Source organism: Ceratotherium simum, chromosome 38 (genome assembly GCF_057802395.1).
Source record: "Ceratotherium simum simum isolate JZ-2026a chromosome 38, ASM5780239v1, whole genome shotgun sequence".
Classification (NCBI taxonomy): Eukaryota; Metazoa; Chordata; class Mammalia; order Perissodactyla; family Rhinocerotidae; genus Ceratotherium; species Ceratotherium simum.
In genome coordinates this window covers 2059317-2074333 of record NC_141937.1, presented here as the reverse complement: position 1 = coordinate 2074333, position 15017 = coordinate 2059317, and the positions used below count along the sequence as shown (strand labels likewise).

General features: G+C 52.4%; 1 protein-coding gene across 1 annotated transcript in view; it reads left to right on the top strand.

Moving 5' to 3' along the window:
* Positions 1 to 9926, top strand: part of KIF25 (kinesin family member 25) — a 50830-nt gene extending 40904 nt beyond the window's left edge. The window contains 6 exon segments of the mRNA XM_087424953.1: positions 4335 to 4511; positions 5638 to 5789; positions 7282 to 7482; positions 7937 to 8092; positions 9773 to 9883; positions 9886 to 9926. Coding sequence (XP_087281079.1) covers positions 4335 to 4511; positions 5638 to 5789; positions 7282 to 7482; positions 7937 to 8092; positions 9773 to 9883; positions 9886 to 9926 — 838 coding nt within the window.
* The last annotated feature ends 5091 nt before the right edge of the window (positions 9927 to 15017 follow it).

Below are 15017 nucleotides of genomic sequence, written 5' to 3'. Positions count from 1 at the left end.
GCTGCGATAACAACGATTCTGAAAATCTCAGTGGCCATGAGGCCAGCGAGAGGCTCTGCTCAGGGCGGCCGCTCAGAACATGTGCTTGTGCCTCGTTGGAGACAGGGGAGACAGCCCAGGAACTATGGCCAGCCCTGGTGACTCTGCCTGGGAGGAACACGTCAACCCTGCTCTCATTTCATCCACTCAAGAAGGCAAGAGGCCCTGTCTGAGCTCAACGAGGAGGGACTGGCAGTGGGTGGGACTTTTGTGAATGGTAGTGCAGCCCACCCAGCATGTGGAGAGGGTCGTCAATTCAGGTAACAAAGACCTCTTTCTGGGGACACTGCACCACATCAAGCATTTGGTTCAGTTCCAGAATTTCAAGAGGCTGAGACTTCAGCGCGAGTCACAGAAGTTCTCAGCAGAGCCAGGCTGGTGCTGGTGAGGAGCGTCGTCTGCTTCTTCTGGAGGGACTCCTCACCGGGCAGCAGCCGCGCCAGCTGGAATCTAAGTGACGGCCACGTTAGAATACGGCAGAGCCGTGGCAGCGTGTGGCTTTCCTGGGCGTCATTTGGAAAGAGGGCCTCTGGGAGGATCCCAGAGCTGGTGAGAGTCTTGTAGGTCTGCCGCAGAGAAGGGCTTCTGGGGAGAGGCCCCCATTGCAGTCTCTTCTGGTGCTCACTGGAGCTTCCAGATCGCTCTTCAGCCTTCTTCACTCACTCACTCACTCATTCAGCATTTTCAAATGCAGCATCTGTGCTAACAACTCCCACAACTGTCCAGGTCAGTGGAGAGAAACGTGGCATGGATGGTACAAATCGTTAAGTCATCGGCCAATAACTTCTTCCTGCTAAGCAAACTTTCAAGGCCCAGAAACAGGGTTGAGGTGATCGAAAGGCCAAGAACTCAAGTCAGAAACGAGCAAGAACAGTGGGGAGCCGAGGAGTCCTCTGCTTTCTTTCACATGACTGCTTTCTCCGTGTCTTGTGACAGGACCCCAGGAGTGAAGCGAGCCTTGACTGACGGGCGAGATGTGACTGACAGCATGTCTCAGAGTTGTGCGTCATCATATTCCCTGTGTGAGCCGGGGGCTTGCTTAAAAGTCTATCAGACTTGAGCTGGATTTATAGACGTAAATGTACAGTTAGTTCAAAGTGGGCGTTCATTTAATGGGCCCTGTTTCTGTTTGGTTCTGGAGCTGACCCGTGAGGACAGCACACAGATCGTAAAGGACTGGAAACTGTGTGACTCAGGGGAGAACTGTAGCTGGTTAAAAATTCTATGAAAGGAGATCAGTTAGAAAAGCATTTGGATTGTCAGCACTATCTAGAAATGGAGTAAACAGCTTCACCAAGAGTGAAATCACATCACTGACAGGTTTAAGTTCCTTTGTTTCTTTTCTTTTTTTTTTTTTTGTGAAGAAGATCAGCCCTGAGCTAACATCCATGCTAATCCTCTTCTTTTTGCTGAGGAAGACTGGCCCTGAGCTAACATCTATTGCCATCCTCCTCCTTTTTTTTCCCCAAAGCCCCAGTAGATAGTTGTATGTCATAGTTGCACATCCTTCTAGTTGCTGTATGTGGGACGCGGCCTCAGCATGGCCGGACAAGTGGTGCGTCGGTGCGCGCCCAGGATCCGAACCCGGGCCGCCAGTAGCGGAACGAGAGCACTTAACCGCTAAGCCACGGGGCCACCCCTAAGTTACCTTGTTTCTAAAGTGGGTTTTTAATGTTGTGAGTCTTGCATGTGAAATTATAACAAAATGTTACAGATGTTCCTGAAGAGCATGGTGGTTCAGAGCATTCGAATCCTCCACATGGAAGTTTGAATCTCTGTTCTCCCGACTGAATGGCCATGGGCCAGGCTTACCTCCCTAAGCCTCACTCTCATCATTTGCAAAAATGAGAATAATAGTGCAAACATGGAACATTTTCCACCTCTTTGTTTTCTAATCGTAAGTGGACAAGATCCAGAAAGGACCGTGTTCAGCGATATTGTGGGTGTGTCTGGATTTGCCTAATGCAAAATGCAAGTAGTCCAACTGCCCCAAACAGAGAACCATAATAACCTCAAGTATTGATATCAGAGGGTGTTCATATGAACCTTTTACCCTAAAAAATGTTACTCAACATTGCTGAGGTTATCAAAGGAATGCACTCCCTGCCATTTTAAATAAAATAAAATGCCACTTGGGGAGTCTTTCTGCCTTACATCCTCTTCTTCCTTCTGAACATGATTGCCAACACTGCATCCTTCTACATTGATCTCAGCTGTCGTTCTTATCAATAAAATTTACGAGGATTTTCTACCTGCTAGGCACTGTCAGAGGCACAAGGAATACAAAGACGCATGTGATAATTTTCAGCCCTCCAAGTCTAGAATGGAAACAACTAATGACAACGCAGCAGGATACGGGCAGGACTAGATGAACAGCACAGAAAGTGGCCCAGAGGACCTGGAGGGGGCGGTCAGGGAGGGCTGGTGAGGGTCCACCTGCCTCCCCCCTGCCCCGCCTCTGGGCTCAGTGCCTGCCCGTGGTCATCTCCTGGGAGCCTATGCATCTTAGATAAAACGTATCACATGACATCAGAATAGTTTGTTCACGTGTGTATCTTGCCTGGTGAACACTCTGCTTCTTCGAGGCAAAGACTGAAGACTAGTTTTCCACACTATTCACAGATTCTAGCCAACAACTGAATAAATACTGTGGGACAAATGAATCAATGCATTCATCAAACCAAGTACTTAATTTAATGGAAGAAAATCTTTCAAATTAGCTCCCTTAGTATTGTGTAGATCAGAAATTTATAATTCAGGTTTTGTGACACTCAAAGATATGACCTGCCATACAAAGGGATGGAGCCAACGCCGAGGTCAAGTCTGTGTGTGTGAGGTGGGTTTTCCTCTGAAGTACGGAGGGAAGGGATGTAAATCTCTTGCTTAGCTCACCTAGTTTCTCACTTTTCACATGGTGCCTCTTCTTAGGGGAATCTCAGCAAACCCCAATCCTGAGGATAATCTGAATCTGAACTCTTGGCCAACAGTTATTTTTACTGGAGAGTTTAACTTAATTTTTCTTTCATTTTAGTCTTTTTCATTTTCTTAATTGTTTTTCACTAGAAGACATTAATTGCTTATTTTATTCATAGCTCTCTTGGAGATCTGGATGGAAGGCTCACTCCAGCAATGCTTGAATAGGACACAGCCAGACAGTATTTTTCCTCAAGCACGAACAACGTCCACAAGGCTGGACTCCCAGCCCAGCTCTCAGAATGTCTTTTGGGCAGGAAAAGCACAGAGTCAAAATCAGATTGATTGTCCCATGCAATGTCAGAGAAGCAAAAACTCCAGAAAAAGAATCCTCACTGGGTCTTTGTTCCTGGTGACCAGGTTGTGGGAAGAGAGGAAGCAGACCCAGGGTTAGTGGTTGCTCCTCCCTTGGAGTGGATTATGGGGTTTTTCTCTAAGCATGTAGTATCTTTATTTTTAGACTTGTCTACAGCCAGCACATAGTACTTTAAAAGATGAAACAAAGGAAGATGTGTAGTTGTTTTGTTAAGAGCCTGGGTAGGTTTTACCGGGGTCATGGGCAGGGCTTGGTTGGAAGGCCCTCTACAAGGACTCAATATTCCCTGAAACAGAATAAATTTTAAAATAAACGAATGTCATTACTGGAAAAGTGCTAAACACCCTCATGTCTCTGCAGCTTGCTTTGGGCTTCTGTGTAGCGACAACACTCCAGTGGGGTAATTTCTGAATCGAGGTTCCGTGTTCCTCGTGCTTCTTTACCTCGTGTGTTTAGAGTCCCAAGGGTACCAAAGGTTGAAATAGTTGATTTAGATATAGCTCAAATAAAATAACTTTGTTCCCAAGACAGTTCTTCACCTACAATTTATTTATTTTTTCTTTGTGAGGAAGATCGGCCTGGAGATAACATCTGCCAGTCCTCCTCTTTTTTTGTGGAGGAAGACTGGCCCTGGGCTAACATCCATGCCCATCTTCCTCTACTTTATATGGGACGCTGCCACAGCATGGCTCGACAAGTGGTTCATCGGTGCATGCCCGGGATCCGAACTGGTGAACCCCGGGCTGCGGCAAGCGGAGCACGTGCACTTAACTGCTTCCGCCACCGAGCCGGCCCACATCTACAATTTAAAGAGGACTTTCCCCTCTTCCTGCTCGATCTTGATGTTGGTGAGACGCTGCCCTGCACTCATGGACCACACGAGCTGTGCTGAGTATTTTCTAGGACTATGATCATGCCACACTGAAAGGCATTCTTCTACCACTGTTTTTAAGGGGTTATCTAAGTTCCTCTGATGTTTAGTCTCTTGTCTTCCCCTCTTCCCCAGGCTTATTTCAGAAAATCCGTCGAGGAGCCCAAAGGTTGAAGTTTCCATAGTGGAAGTTTATAATAACGACATTTTTGACCTTCTGGCCAAAGACAGTTGTGCAGTGACCTCTGGGGTCAAGCGTGAGGTGCTGACAACCAAGGAGGGAAAGAAGGAGGTCCCCTCGCTGACCTATGAGTGAGTGTTCCGTGCGCTCCACTGGCAGGTGCCGGGCTTCTCTGAGCATCTCCAGCCTTCGTGGGGCCCTGGTGGAGCCACAGTGGTGGCCAATTTGATGCTCTTATCAATGAAATGGCTCATTGTGGCTTTTAGTGCTTAGAATGTGTTGCACAATTTTCAGTTTGCTTTAGAAATTATCTTTTATTAATCACAATTTTAAAAACTAATTAATTAATCTTTTGAAGTATCTTCATTAAGAGTTGGTGGGACAGGTTTTATCCCCATATTGCAGGTAGGGGACAGGCTTGGAGGAGTAAATAACTTGCCCAATGTCACTCAGGGAAGTACAGACGTCCTTGAGTTCCATGAGTAAATATCGATATTTTATAGAATACAATAATGAGTCATCTTGTAAAAGAGCAAAGCTCCTCATGTAAATAAATCTTCTCCTCAAAGTGAGGTGTTTCTGAAATCCACGTCTGTGGATCAGACCTGCTCACAGTGGGGGTTCACCTGGACCGACACCACATAGAGGAGAACGGAATCACCGGTGAGTGTCAGGCGGGGGGCTGCCTAGTGTGGGATCTCAGAGTTACTAAGACAAAGTCTGCAAGCGACTTTAACCATTGAAAAAGCCTAAAGGAAATCATACATTTAACCATAAGTTTGCACAAGGTAACCCAAACTTTCAGCTTTCGCCTAATAGACTATGATCAAAATATTACCGCCTATGATGGAAAGTTCTGATTACCTGTCATATCTCATTAATTAAAATAGGGAAATCAACTTTTATTTCATAAATTTGATTTGATAGACAAAATATTTAAAAATCTTGGGGTCCTTGAGAGTAGAATAAATAAAAGAATGCTCGACGTTGAAAAGGTTGGGAACCTCTGACTTGGTTCCAAAACAGGTGATTATTTCAGGGTGAAGCAATTAGAGATAAAGTCAGTCAATTAGGCCTCACAAAAGTAAAAAGTTTGATGTATTGTGTTTTATTTCATCTAAGATTTGCTACTTTCTTAGTTTGTATAAGAGATTTCTGTTGCTGAAGAGTATGAGAGGTTGACCTGTGGCAGAGGGCCTGTGTCCCCACCACCCACACTGGGCCTCAGTGTCTCTAACGCCTGTCCCAATCTGCCAGGTCTGTCCGCAGTGCAGAGGAGTTCATGACGCTTGTGGGCGGACATCTGCAGCTCAGGGCGAAGCATGCCACCCTCGTGCACGCCGACTCTTCCAGATCTCACCTGATCATAACAGTGACTCTGACCACAGCCCCCTCCTGGGATGGCCCTGGTAAGTGGCCATTCGTGCCTGGTCAGTTGCACGTAATAGATATCCACATCTGAAGAGAAAAACCGTGCACCTGCAGGGTCTGAGACATCGCATAGACTCCGAGGATGGGGACTGCAACCTCATCTTTGGAAGATCTGGAACCCTAACCAAAGAGGCCGTGGGGCTCCCGGGCTGAGAAGAGAGGGAGATTTGGGGGTGGGAGGGAGGAAAACCCTTTATTAAATAAGATATAGCACAGGAAGGAAAACAGGGCATATTTGTATTGAGGAATATGCTGCATTCATCATGAATAACACTATAAATGTGATTTTGGTTTAGAAAGTTACAAACCGGTATAAAATGATTCCAGCTATATAAGAAAAATCATGCACGTGTTGCAAGGGTCTGCATGTCTTCATCAGTCAGTAAAGCCCATGGTGGTGTACACAGGATCACCTGCAGGGCTTGTGGAAACACACATGCCACCTGGCAACTGGATCTGTAGGGCTGGGACGGTGCCTGAGAACCTGCATTTCTGCAAGTTCATGGTGCCAGAGCCCACTCTTGGAGAACGGCTGGTCTAGGGCCCTGACTTCATACTGCAGTAACAAAGAACCTTGGGTCCCAGTGGGTTAACACTAGAAAGGTCATTTCTCACTCGGAACGCAGGCCAGTGTGGGCTGGATGCTCCTGATCCATCTTGTCACAAGGCCACTTGAAACATGTGGCCTCCAAGGTGGCCCAGGCAAGTAAAGAGAGAGGTGAAGGTGATAACACAGACTATAGCCTATAGCCCCGCCAGCCCAGAACTTGCCCTAACCAGTCTCAGACCAACATGCCTGCAGGGAGGGCGGGGCCGTGCACGGCACGGCACGTGCCATTTTAGGGAGCCCGGACTGTTCGTTCAGGCCACAAAGCAAGTATCCACAGATGACAAGGCCGGCCTCTTACGGGCAGTGGGGACCAGGGTGGTTTTTATGTTCTTTTTAAAAATTTACTTATGTGTATTTTCCATGTTTTCCACAGTGAGTAAACACTATATAGGTTTTTTAAAAATCTTTTTAAGAAGTCTGTTTAGGAATAACGCATGATGAAACTGACATAGACATTGAAATGAAGAACATTTCTCAGGATTCTTGTTGAGGATCATCAAATAGAAATTGTAGAATTTGTTTCCATAAGGGCTAGCAGTTTTTCTGACTGGGATTTTCATTACTGTCACTACCAACCTTTCTAAGAAACCTCATTCAATCTTCTTGGGACTAATCAGGATTAGTTCAACTTTTAACAGTGAAAAATGCTTTCTTCGTCCTCTCCTTTCACATTTGCCCGAGAAGGCGTCACGGTCCCCCGGGCCCTTGCCTGTCCATACTTGAGACTAAGTCACGAGGCAGCCGGCTTCGCCTCTGTGGGAGCAGCCACCTTTGGGGTGGGGTTGGAGGCTCCTCAGCGCCGAGGGAGCTCAGGGATGCTTCATGGAGCATCTTGCTCCCGCGTGTCCCTCTCCTCGCAGCCGACCAGCAATCAGATCGGTCACTGCTCAAGGAGCTCGACTGCCCCTTGCCCCAGCAGCCGGCCACAGGGAGAAGGTGGAGCGCTGCCCCCCGAGCCTCGTCCAGGTCCCCGGGGGCCACGCCTGAGAGCCCCGCCGGACACGTGGAGCAGGTGCGCGCCAAGCTGCAGCTGGTGGACCTGGCAGGCAGCGAATGCGCTGGTGAGCCACCGTCTGGGGCCCAGAGCGTGAGGCCTTTCCCCGGGGTGAACTGGGGCTGTGGGGTCCTGACCGAGCCCGCTGTGAGCAGGCACCACAGGGAGTCCTCAGCACGGCCTTCCCCTCGCAGATGACCTTGAAATCCCTGTTCCGTCTTAGCGGGTTGCTGTCTTACCACTGCAGCCGCCCATGTCAGTCCCAACATGCTCTTCTTGGTGGTGCTCTACACTGAGAGGAGCCTCAGTCCCCAACAGGAGCTTCCCTGTCGGTGGCCGAGTGGGTTGTCAGAGGACATGAGCGTGATGAAGGGTCTCCCCGCTGCCGTGCTTCCTCCACTCAGCCGTGCAGAGTGCTCGTCCTGAGAAGCCTGTTTCACTTTTCTTGTTCATTTCTCGATGTCGCCCAAGAATCTGGTGCAAATCCTCACCCTGTGTGGCTGGGTCTGTGCATTTCCCAGGTGTGTCTGGAGTGACAGGAGTGGCCCTGAGGGAGACGTCGTCTATAAACCGGAGCCTGGCGGCCCTGGCTGACGTCCTGGGGGCCCTGTCGGAGCGCAGAGGCCACGTCCCGTACCGGAACAGCAAGCTCACCCACCTGCTCCAGGATGCTCTCGGTAATTCAGTGCCCCCAGAAGAGAGGAAACTGCTGTCCCCCTGCTCTGTAGGGAGCTCGCTCCTCCCAGCCACACCTCCTTTGGGGACTTCTAGGCTCTCCGGGCCCACGTTGTCCCCTTTCTTGATATTTCTAGTGCTGTTATTAGCAGCTGCACACTTCACTGTTCTCCTGTATTGTCTAGGACTGGGGTTGGTCTGTTTGGTAGACATGTGACCGGACCCTCCAGTTTGGTCCCGAGTCCCTTACGGGATGGCTTCCATGCCCTCTCTCTCATCCTGTCGGACACACAGTGGGCCCTGAGCAGTGGGGACTCTGCTGAGCTTGTGTGAATGTGCGTGGTGACTGGACCCTCGTGCTGTGTCCACGTGGCTGTGCCGTGTGCTGATTGCAGGTGCCAGAAACCCAGACTGAGTTAGATTAAGCTCAGGTGGCCCTCGGGGGTGCAGGCAGCCCTCCGAGAGGTGGATTCATCAGGCTATGGGTTTGGGATTTGAGGTGGCCCAATGCCATCACTCCTCTCCTCTGGCTCAAGTTCTCAGCCAACAGAGAGGAAGGCGGAGGGGAAGGCGCTGTCATGCTCGAGGCGGCTCTGTTCCTCCTGGCAGGCGGGTTTCTGATGCTGAGTTTCACACTCAGACTTTCCCCAAGGCAGCCCTGGGCCAGCTCAGGCCACCTGCCTGCTGAGGGGGCTCTGGAACACACAGATCAGGGAATCCTGGGAGGGCAGGCAGGGTGGGCGTGCCCGGGGTCTCCTAGTGAATATGCCCACCAATTAAGTGGCTTTTCCTTCCTTGGGAGACGCCGGTCATGGGAGGCTGGTGAGCTCCATCCACAGGGAAATCACGGGGAGGGGATAGGAACAGACAGGAGAGGGGTGGAAATAGATGGGAGGGGGCAGTGTGCTCTGCTCTGAGCTGCAGCTCATCTGGGATAACCAGGGTAGAATGTTCTGGGCTCTCTCTGTCTCTCATCTCGGGGTGGGGTGTCTCTCTCTCTCTCTCTCTGCAAACTGACTTTCTCCACAGGATGAGAAAAGAGCTGATCTTACTTTCTTGTTTTATGGCCCCCTGACACCATGATCTGCAGGGTCTCTCAGCCCAGGGCCGGCTCACCCCACTAAGGAGCAGCGGAATGGGGGCGGGGGTGGAGGGGGATAGATGGCGGATGGATAGATGGATGAGGCCGGCATCACGGGAGCGCTCCCCTCTCAGGGCCATGCCCTCCTTTCTCGTCCTCCCCTCAGCTCCCCTCTCTTCCCCTCCTCTTCCTCATTGGTTTTCCTTCCTTACCACGCAGCCTCACTGTTGGGCCTTGAAAGCAAAGGAAGAGGCCGGTTCCCTGGGCAAGAAGCCCCGGGCTCTCTCCCAGGTCCTGCCAGGCTGAGGGAGCGCAGGGTCCCCAGGTCACCCTGTATCACCCTCGCTCTCACCGGGTAACCATCTCCTAACCGCCCAGGGCTGGGGAGGGGAGCTGTGGTGCTCCTGTGCTGGTGGGGAGCTGGGGTTACCCTGGGACCTGGCCAGCTCACCTGCTGGCGCTTCCCGAGGCCAGCCTGGCTCTCCTGTAGCGCCACGCATTTCCGACATGGCAGCGACTCGGGCTCCACAGTATCTGAGAGATGCTGTATTTTTTTCCTTGGAATTTTTCCAAGCGCATGTTGTTACTTCTTGTTTAACAGGAGGCGATGCAAAGTTACTGGTGATTCTGTGCGTGTCCCCCTGCCAGAAGCACGTGGCAGAGACGCTGCAGAGCCTGGGGTTTGGTGCCCGGGCACGGCAAGTCCAGCGAGGCTGGCTAGAGGAGGCCGTCCGGCCCCCAGAAAGCCCAGGTAAAGGAGGGTGGACGGCTGGACGTATCCATGGCTTTCCTCTCACTTAAAATGTGCTTCTATCGTCACTTATGATCACGTGCCCTAAAATAAACCCCTTTACTTTGGACTTCACAAACCTGTTTTTCCAAGGGAACAGAATGGACATTGACAGGCGCCCAGGCCAAATCAGGACTGGAGGCTCCCAGGACAAGGCAGGCCTACCGGAGGAGGACCCTCCTTTGGGGCCGGGGACCTGGGGGCAGGGGGTCCCCAGGGGTGGGGATCCCTCAGAGAGGAACAGAAGGAGCCGAGCCGTCTGCAGCAGAGGGTGGGGCTGTAGGAGCCAGCTCCACCCGTTCTCGCGTGAGGCTCAGACCAGACGGAGGTCCGGGATCTGAGCGCGGGTTCTGGACCCACACAGACGTGGGGCTTGTGGTGGCTCTGTGTCCGCAAATTACTTACCCCATAGCCCCGTTTCCTCGTCTGTAAAGAGGCTGTCTGGAGGCGTCGAGTGCACGCAAACACACCCCAAAGGGCAGATGCCTCTGTGTTATTATTGCTCCTCATAACAACCCGTGTCTTAACCGCTTGCTGCCCAAGCTGACCGAGGTCCCGGAGCTGGGCAGGACGAATGACGCGTGGTGGGACTGTGCCCTCTTAGCCTTGGGGTCTGTGGACAGAATTCAGGGCTCTGGGAGCTGGGATGAGGAAGGCAATGTGTCTTCCTTCCACAGACCTTCCGCTGAAATCCAGCAGCCACGAATGTGGGAAACAAACCCAGTGGTTATTACCGACCGTGACCCCGATGGCCGGCAGACGCAGTCCAGCCCCACGGACCTCCTCAGACGAGGCAGGGGCTGTTGCTGCATGTTCACGAAGAAGTGCCATTTCACTGTTGCAGCTTTGACCTAATGATGGCGTTTCCTTCAGTTTTAAGCTGTCCTGATGAGAAGTGCCCGTGGGCTCCACCGGGCTGCAGAGGGGCCGTCCACAAGAGGGATGGGAGTCAGAGGACAGTCCTAGGAGGCAGCTGCCAGGACGCAGAGCCTGGTGGGCAGGCGAGTTTGGAGGGCATCAGCTGCTTAGTGCGTCCCTGGGGCCAGCACGGCCATCTCTGCCCCCGCAGGAAGAGTCTGTGTCTCCATGGCAGGGGGAGTGAGTGGGGGTCCCCAAAAGGGCCACAAATGTGAAGGATCCCCCAGAGAGGGCCAGGATCTGGTCTGGTCGTCCGTCACACAGAGGGTGGGGCCCTAGCTTCCAGTAACCCGGGTCAGTGAGGCCAGGCCCCTTGGCTTGGCCAGCTCGGGAGAAGGAGGACGATCAGGGGGCAAGAGAGGGGTACACAGGGGGAAGAAGCTGCCCCCTACAAGGGCTGCCAAGCATGGGGCAAGGAGGAATCTCAGAACTGGGAGAAGACTAGCATTTTGCTTCAGATCAGAATAGACTCTTTTCAACACTGAGAAATGAAAGGATTAATATCCAAGCATAAAGTGAAAAGTGGAAGACTATGGCAGAGATTATGTGCGCGGCTACGAGACTGGGTTCAAAGTGGGCCTGGTCAGCCTGCTACCCCCCACCCCCGGTGGGTGCCCCGATGCACAGCCAGCACCTTGGGAGGAGTGGAGAGTGGCACAGTGTAAGTGGGGACAAGGTGGTCCAAGCCCAAAGTGATGGGCTCACCTCCGTGATGTTTGCAAGTGCCCCAGGCTGTGCCTCTGCACCAGCCAGGAAGCCCCCCTCCCGCACGTCTCCCTGGGGCCACACAGTCGAGGGTGGGGGGGCGGCCACTTAGTGTGGAAGGGCCGCAGGGCTGCTCCCCGTGTCCCAGTCGCCACCGTGGCACACTCCTCCGGGAACCTAGACGAGCCCAACTGTGGGGTGGCGGGAGGGGCACGTGCATGAGGAATCACAGACCCACTATAACACTTGATTTTGCATCAGCAATCCGTGTTGGCTCTGAAAATGAGGCTAGGAGGCAGGTTTCAGAGACATGTCACAGCTATGGCTTCTGCAGAACAAATGGCTTAAATGTGAGGAAAATACTTTCTGACCTCAGCTGGTCTTACGTGAGCATGAGGAAAAATCTATTTCGAGCAATTAGCACAAACCAAGCAAACCTGGGCCCTGCAGGTGGATCTGGGGAGGGTGTGTGCAGCAGGGGCCCTGACCAGAAGCGCCGTGCACACGCATGTGAGGAGGGAGGTGTGGGAAGACATCTACTCTCCTGGCACCTAGGGGGTGGGTCGTGGGCAGCGTGTCCAGGGCCACGCTTACTAATTGGCCTTCCTTGTTCCTTCCTGCGCCTTCTCGGGGCTAGAAGAGCTTTCCGCCCAGCTCTCGGCCAGTGGGGCCAGGAGGCTGGGCACACTCGGGGCAGTGAGTGAAGGAATCAATGCGTTAAGGACCACGGGAACTTGTGTCTCCCTGTTGGTCGGAGAGGGGCTTCCACGAACCGCGGGGTCGGCTGGAATTGCAGAGCAGTCAGCACTCATGGTTCTTAATACACACAATTAGATAGATGATAGATTGATCGGTAGATAGATGATGGACAATTTAAAAATAAGGGCTAAAGGAATATATTTTTGAGTGTGTGAGAAACCTCCAGGAATGTGGCCAGTGGAAATACAATTTTCTAAAATGGTGAAAACTCTTGGTAATGTTACAAACACGTTAGTCCCAGCTTCCCTTGGTTCACGCTCTCACTTGGACAGCCGGGTGAGGCTCTAGGCTCAGATCCCTGCAGTTTTCCCCTGTGAGGGTCCCATGGGGTAGCAGCAGGTCCTGTGAACGTGACATGAGCGTTTGTGGAGCAGGACTGTCCTGTGCACTGCAGAGTCTGAGGACCCCCCATCACGGTGACAGCCCAGGACTCCCACGAGGTTCAGAGATGCCCCCCAAGGGCTCGCGATAAACCAAATGTTCGCTGAGGGTAGGCCCTAAAGCAGGTGGGGGTAACTCCAGGGTGCTCCCTTCTCAAGACAGTTCCTTACCTGCTCGCCAAGGTTGGAAACTCCCTTAGTGGGCGAAGCCTCTTGCCCACGATTGATGGAAAGACTGAAGATGCAAAAAGACCCAGCAGGACCACAGTGTCTGAGTCTATTCACAGGAGCTGCGCTGACGGCAGCAGCTGGGGGTGACGCCTGTCATGTCCCGCATCTATCCTGAGGTAGAAGATGGAGCTGGAAGGACGCGGGCGCCTGGAGAGGCAAGGACAGGTCACACCCCTGGGGGACTGCACGGCCAGAGGAGCCTCGCCTGCGATGCCCAGGCTGCATGAGGAAGAGGAGGAGGCGGCGGCGGTGGCGTGTGCCCCTGGGGGCGGTTGTGAGGTGCCTGCCAATGATCTTTGCACATAAGCGCTGGGCCCTGGGCCAAGCTCTGCCTGATTATCCCATGGCATCTCCATAACCAGCCTGTGAAGGCATATTGCTGTCATCCCAAAGGATGCTGGACCCCATGGGGCCCGCCTGATAAGTGGCGAAGGTCCTGCCCTAGTGGTTCTTCACGGTGGAGCAGGAGGCAACTAGCTGTGGTGGGGCTGGCCAGCTGCCCACCTTTCTTCTATGCGCAGGCGACTGACGCCTCCTCCGCATTCTCTCCCCTCCCTGCAGCCCAGCGTCCTTCTGTGGGTGAGAACAACACCCCTGGAAATGCTCCCTGTTGCCCTGGACGCCCCCTTAGGACTGTCGCTGGGGATGGGTCACTGGTATCTCAGACCTGAGCCACTGTGAGCCTCATGGTTGGAGTAGCGTGGGTGGACCCGGACAGGCCAGTGACAGGAGGGAAAGCGTGCCTACAAGCCGAGGACAGACGTGTGGCCAGGGGCAGGCGCAGCCCCCAGTGTCCTGAGGGGCTGGCCTGGGCTTTGTCAGCACATTGTTGTGGCTGTTTGAGCCCCTAGCCCTCAGGGTGGCCCAGGGCCTGGCCTTGGAACTGGTGTTCTGTGTTGGTGGTGATAACACAAACTTGTCTCTGGCTCTGCATTGTTGGCAGAAACAGAAAACACTTCATCTGTGGAGGAAGAGGAAACTGAATCTTGGCCTCACTGTGGGGTCACTGTGGGGAGGTCAGTGCATCGTCCGAGGGCATGAGAGTCTCAGGAGCTCTCCGGACCCTCCCCTGCTCACGGTGGAGCTCCCTCCTGTGGTCCACGTGCAGCGTGCCTCTGCCCCCGTGCTCTGCTGCGGCCTGAACACTCGGCCTTGTGCAGCCGTGTCTGCCTGTTGGTGATGCCAGTGATGACACCTGAGCAGGAGCCACTGGAGGCCCAGCCGTCACAGGGCGAGACTCAGGACCACAGCTGACACTGCTGGGAGCTGAGTGGACGGGGCTGGGGCCCATGGGCAGGGTGGGCGGCCAAGGAGCAGGGGCCAGAGGAGCCGTGCGCTCATGTCCTGGAGGACCCAACCCACCGCTGTCCCCGTGGAAGCAGAGAGCAGAGGGGACGCTGGGACACGTTCCTGGAAAATCAGTTGCCTGTGACCAGAGGTCCTAGCAGAGCCCCCGATGGGCCTGGGCAGGGCAGGGCCAGGGTTTTGAGGCCTGAAACTGATATAATTGGATAGTGACAGGGGACCCTCTTGCAAGAAAAAAATATAAGATTATGAATTCTAAAGTAGGAAGATAAATACTTGGAGAAAAATTTAAAAACTGTCAAACACACAAAGACAATACAAAGAAAGAAAATTACAGGCCAATATCGCTGATGAACATTGATGCAAAAATACTCAACAAAATATTGGCAAACCGAATACAACAATACATTAAAAAGATCATACACCATGATCAAGTGGGATTTATACCACGGACGTAGGGATGGTTCAACATCCACAAATCAATCAACGTGATACATCACATCAACAAACCAAAGAATAAAAACACATGATCATCTCAATAGACGCAGAGAAGGCATTTGACAAGATACAACATCCATTTATGATAAAAACTCTCAACAAAATGGGAATAGAAGGAAAGTACCTCAACATAATAAAGGCTATTTATGACAAACCCACAGCCAACATCATACTTAATGGGGAAAGACTGAAAGCCATTCCTCTGAGAACAGGAATGAGGCAGGGCTGCCCACTCTCACCACTCCTGTTCAACATAGTAC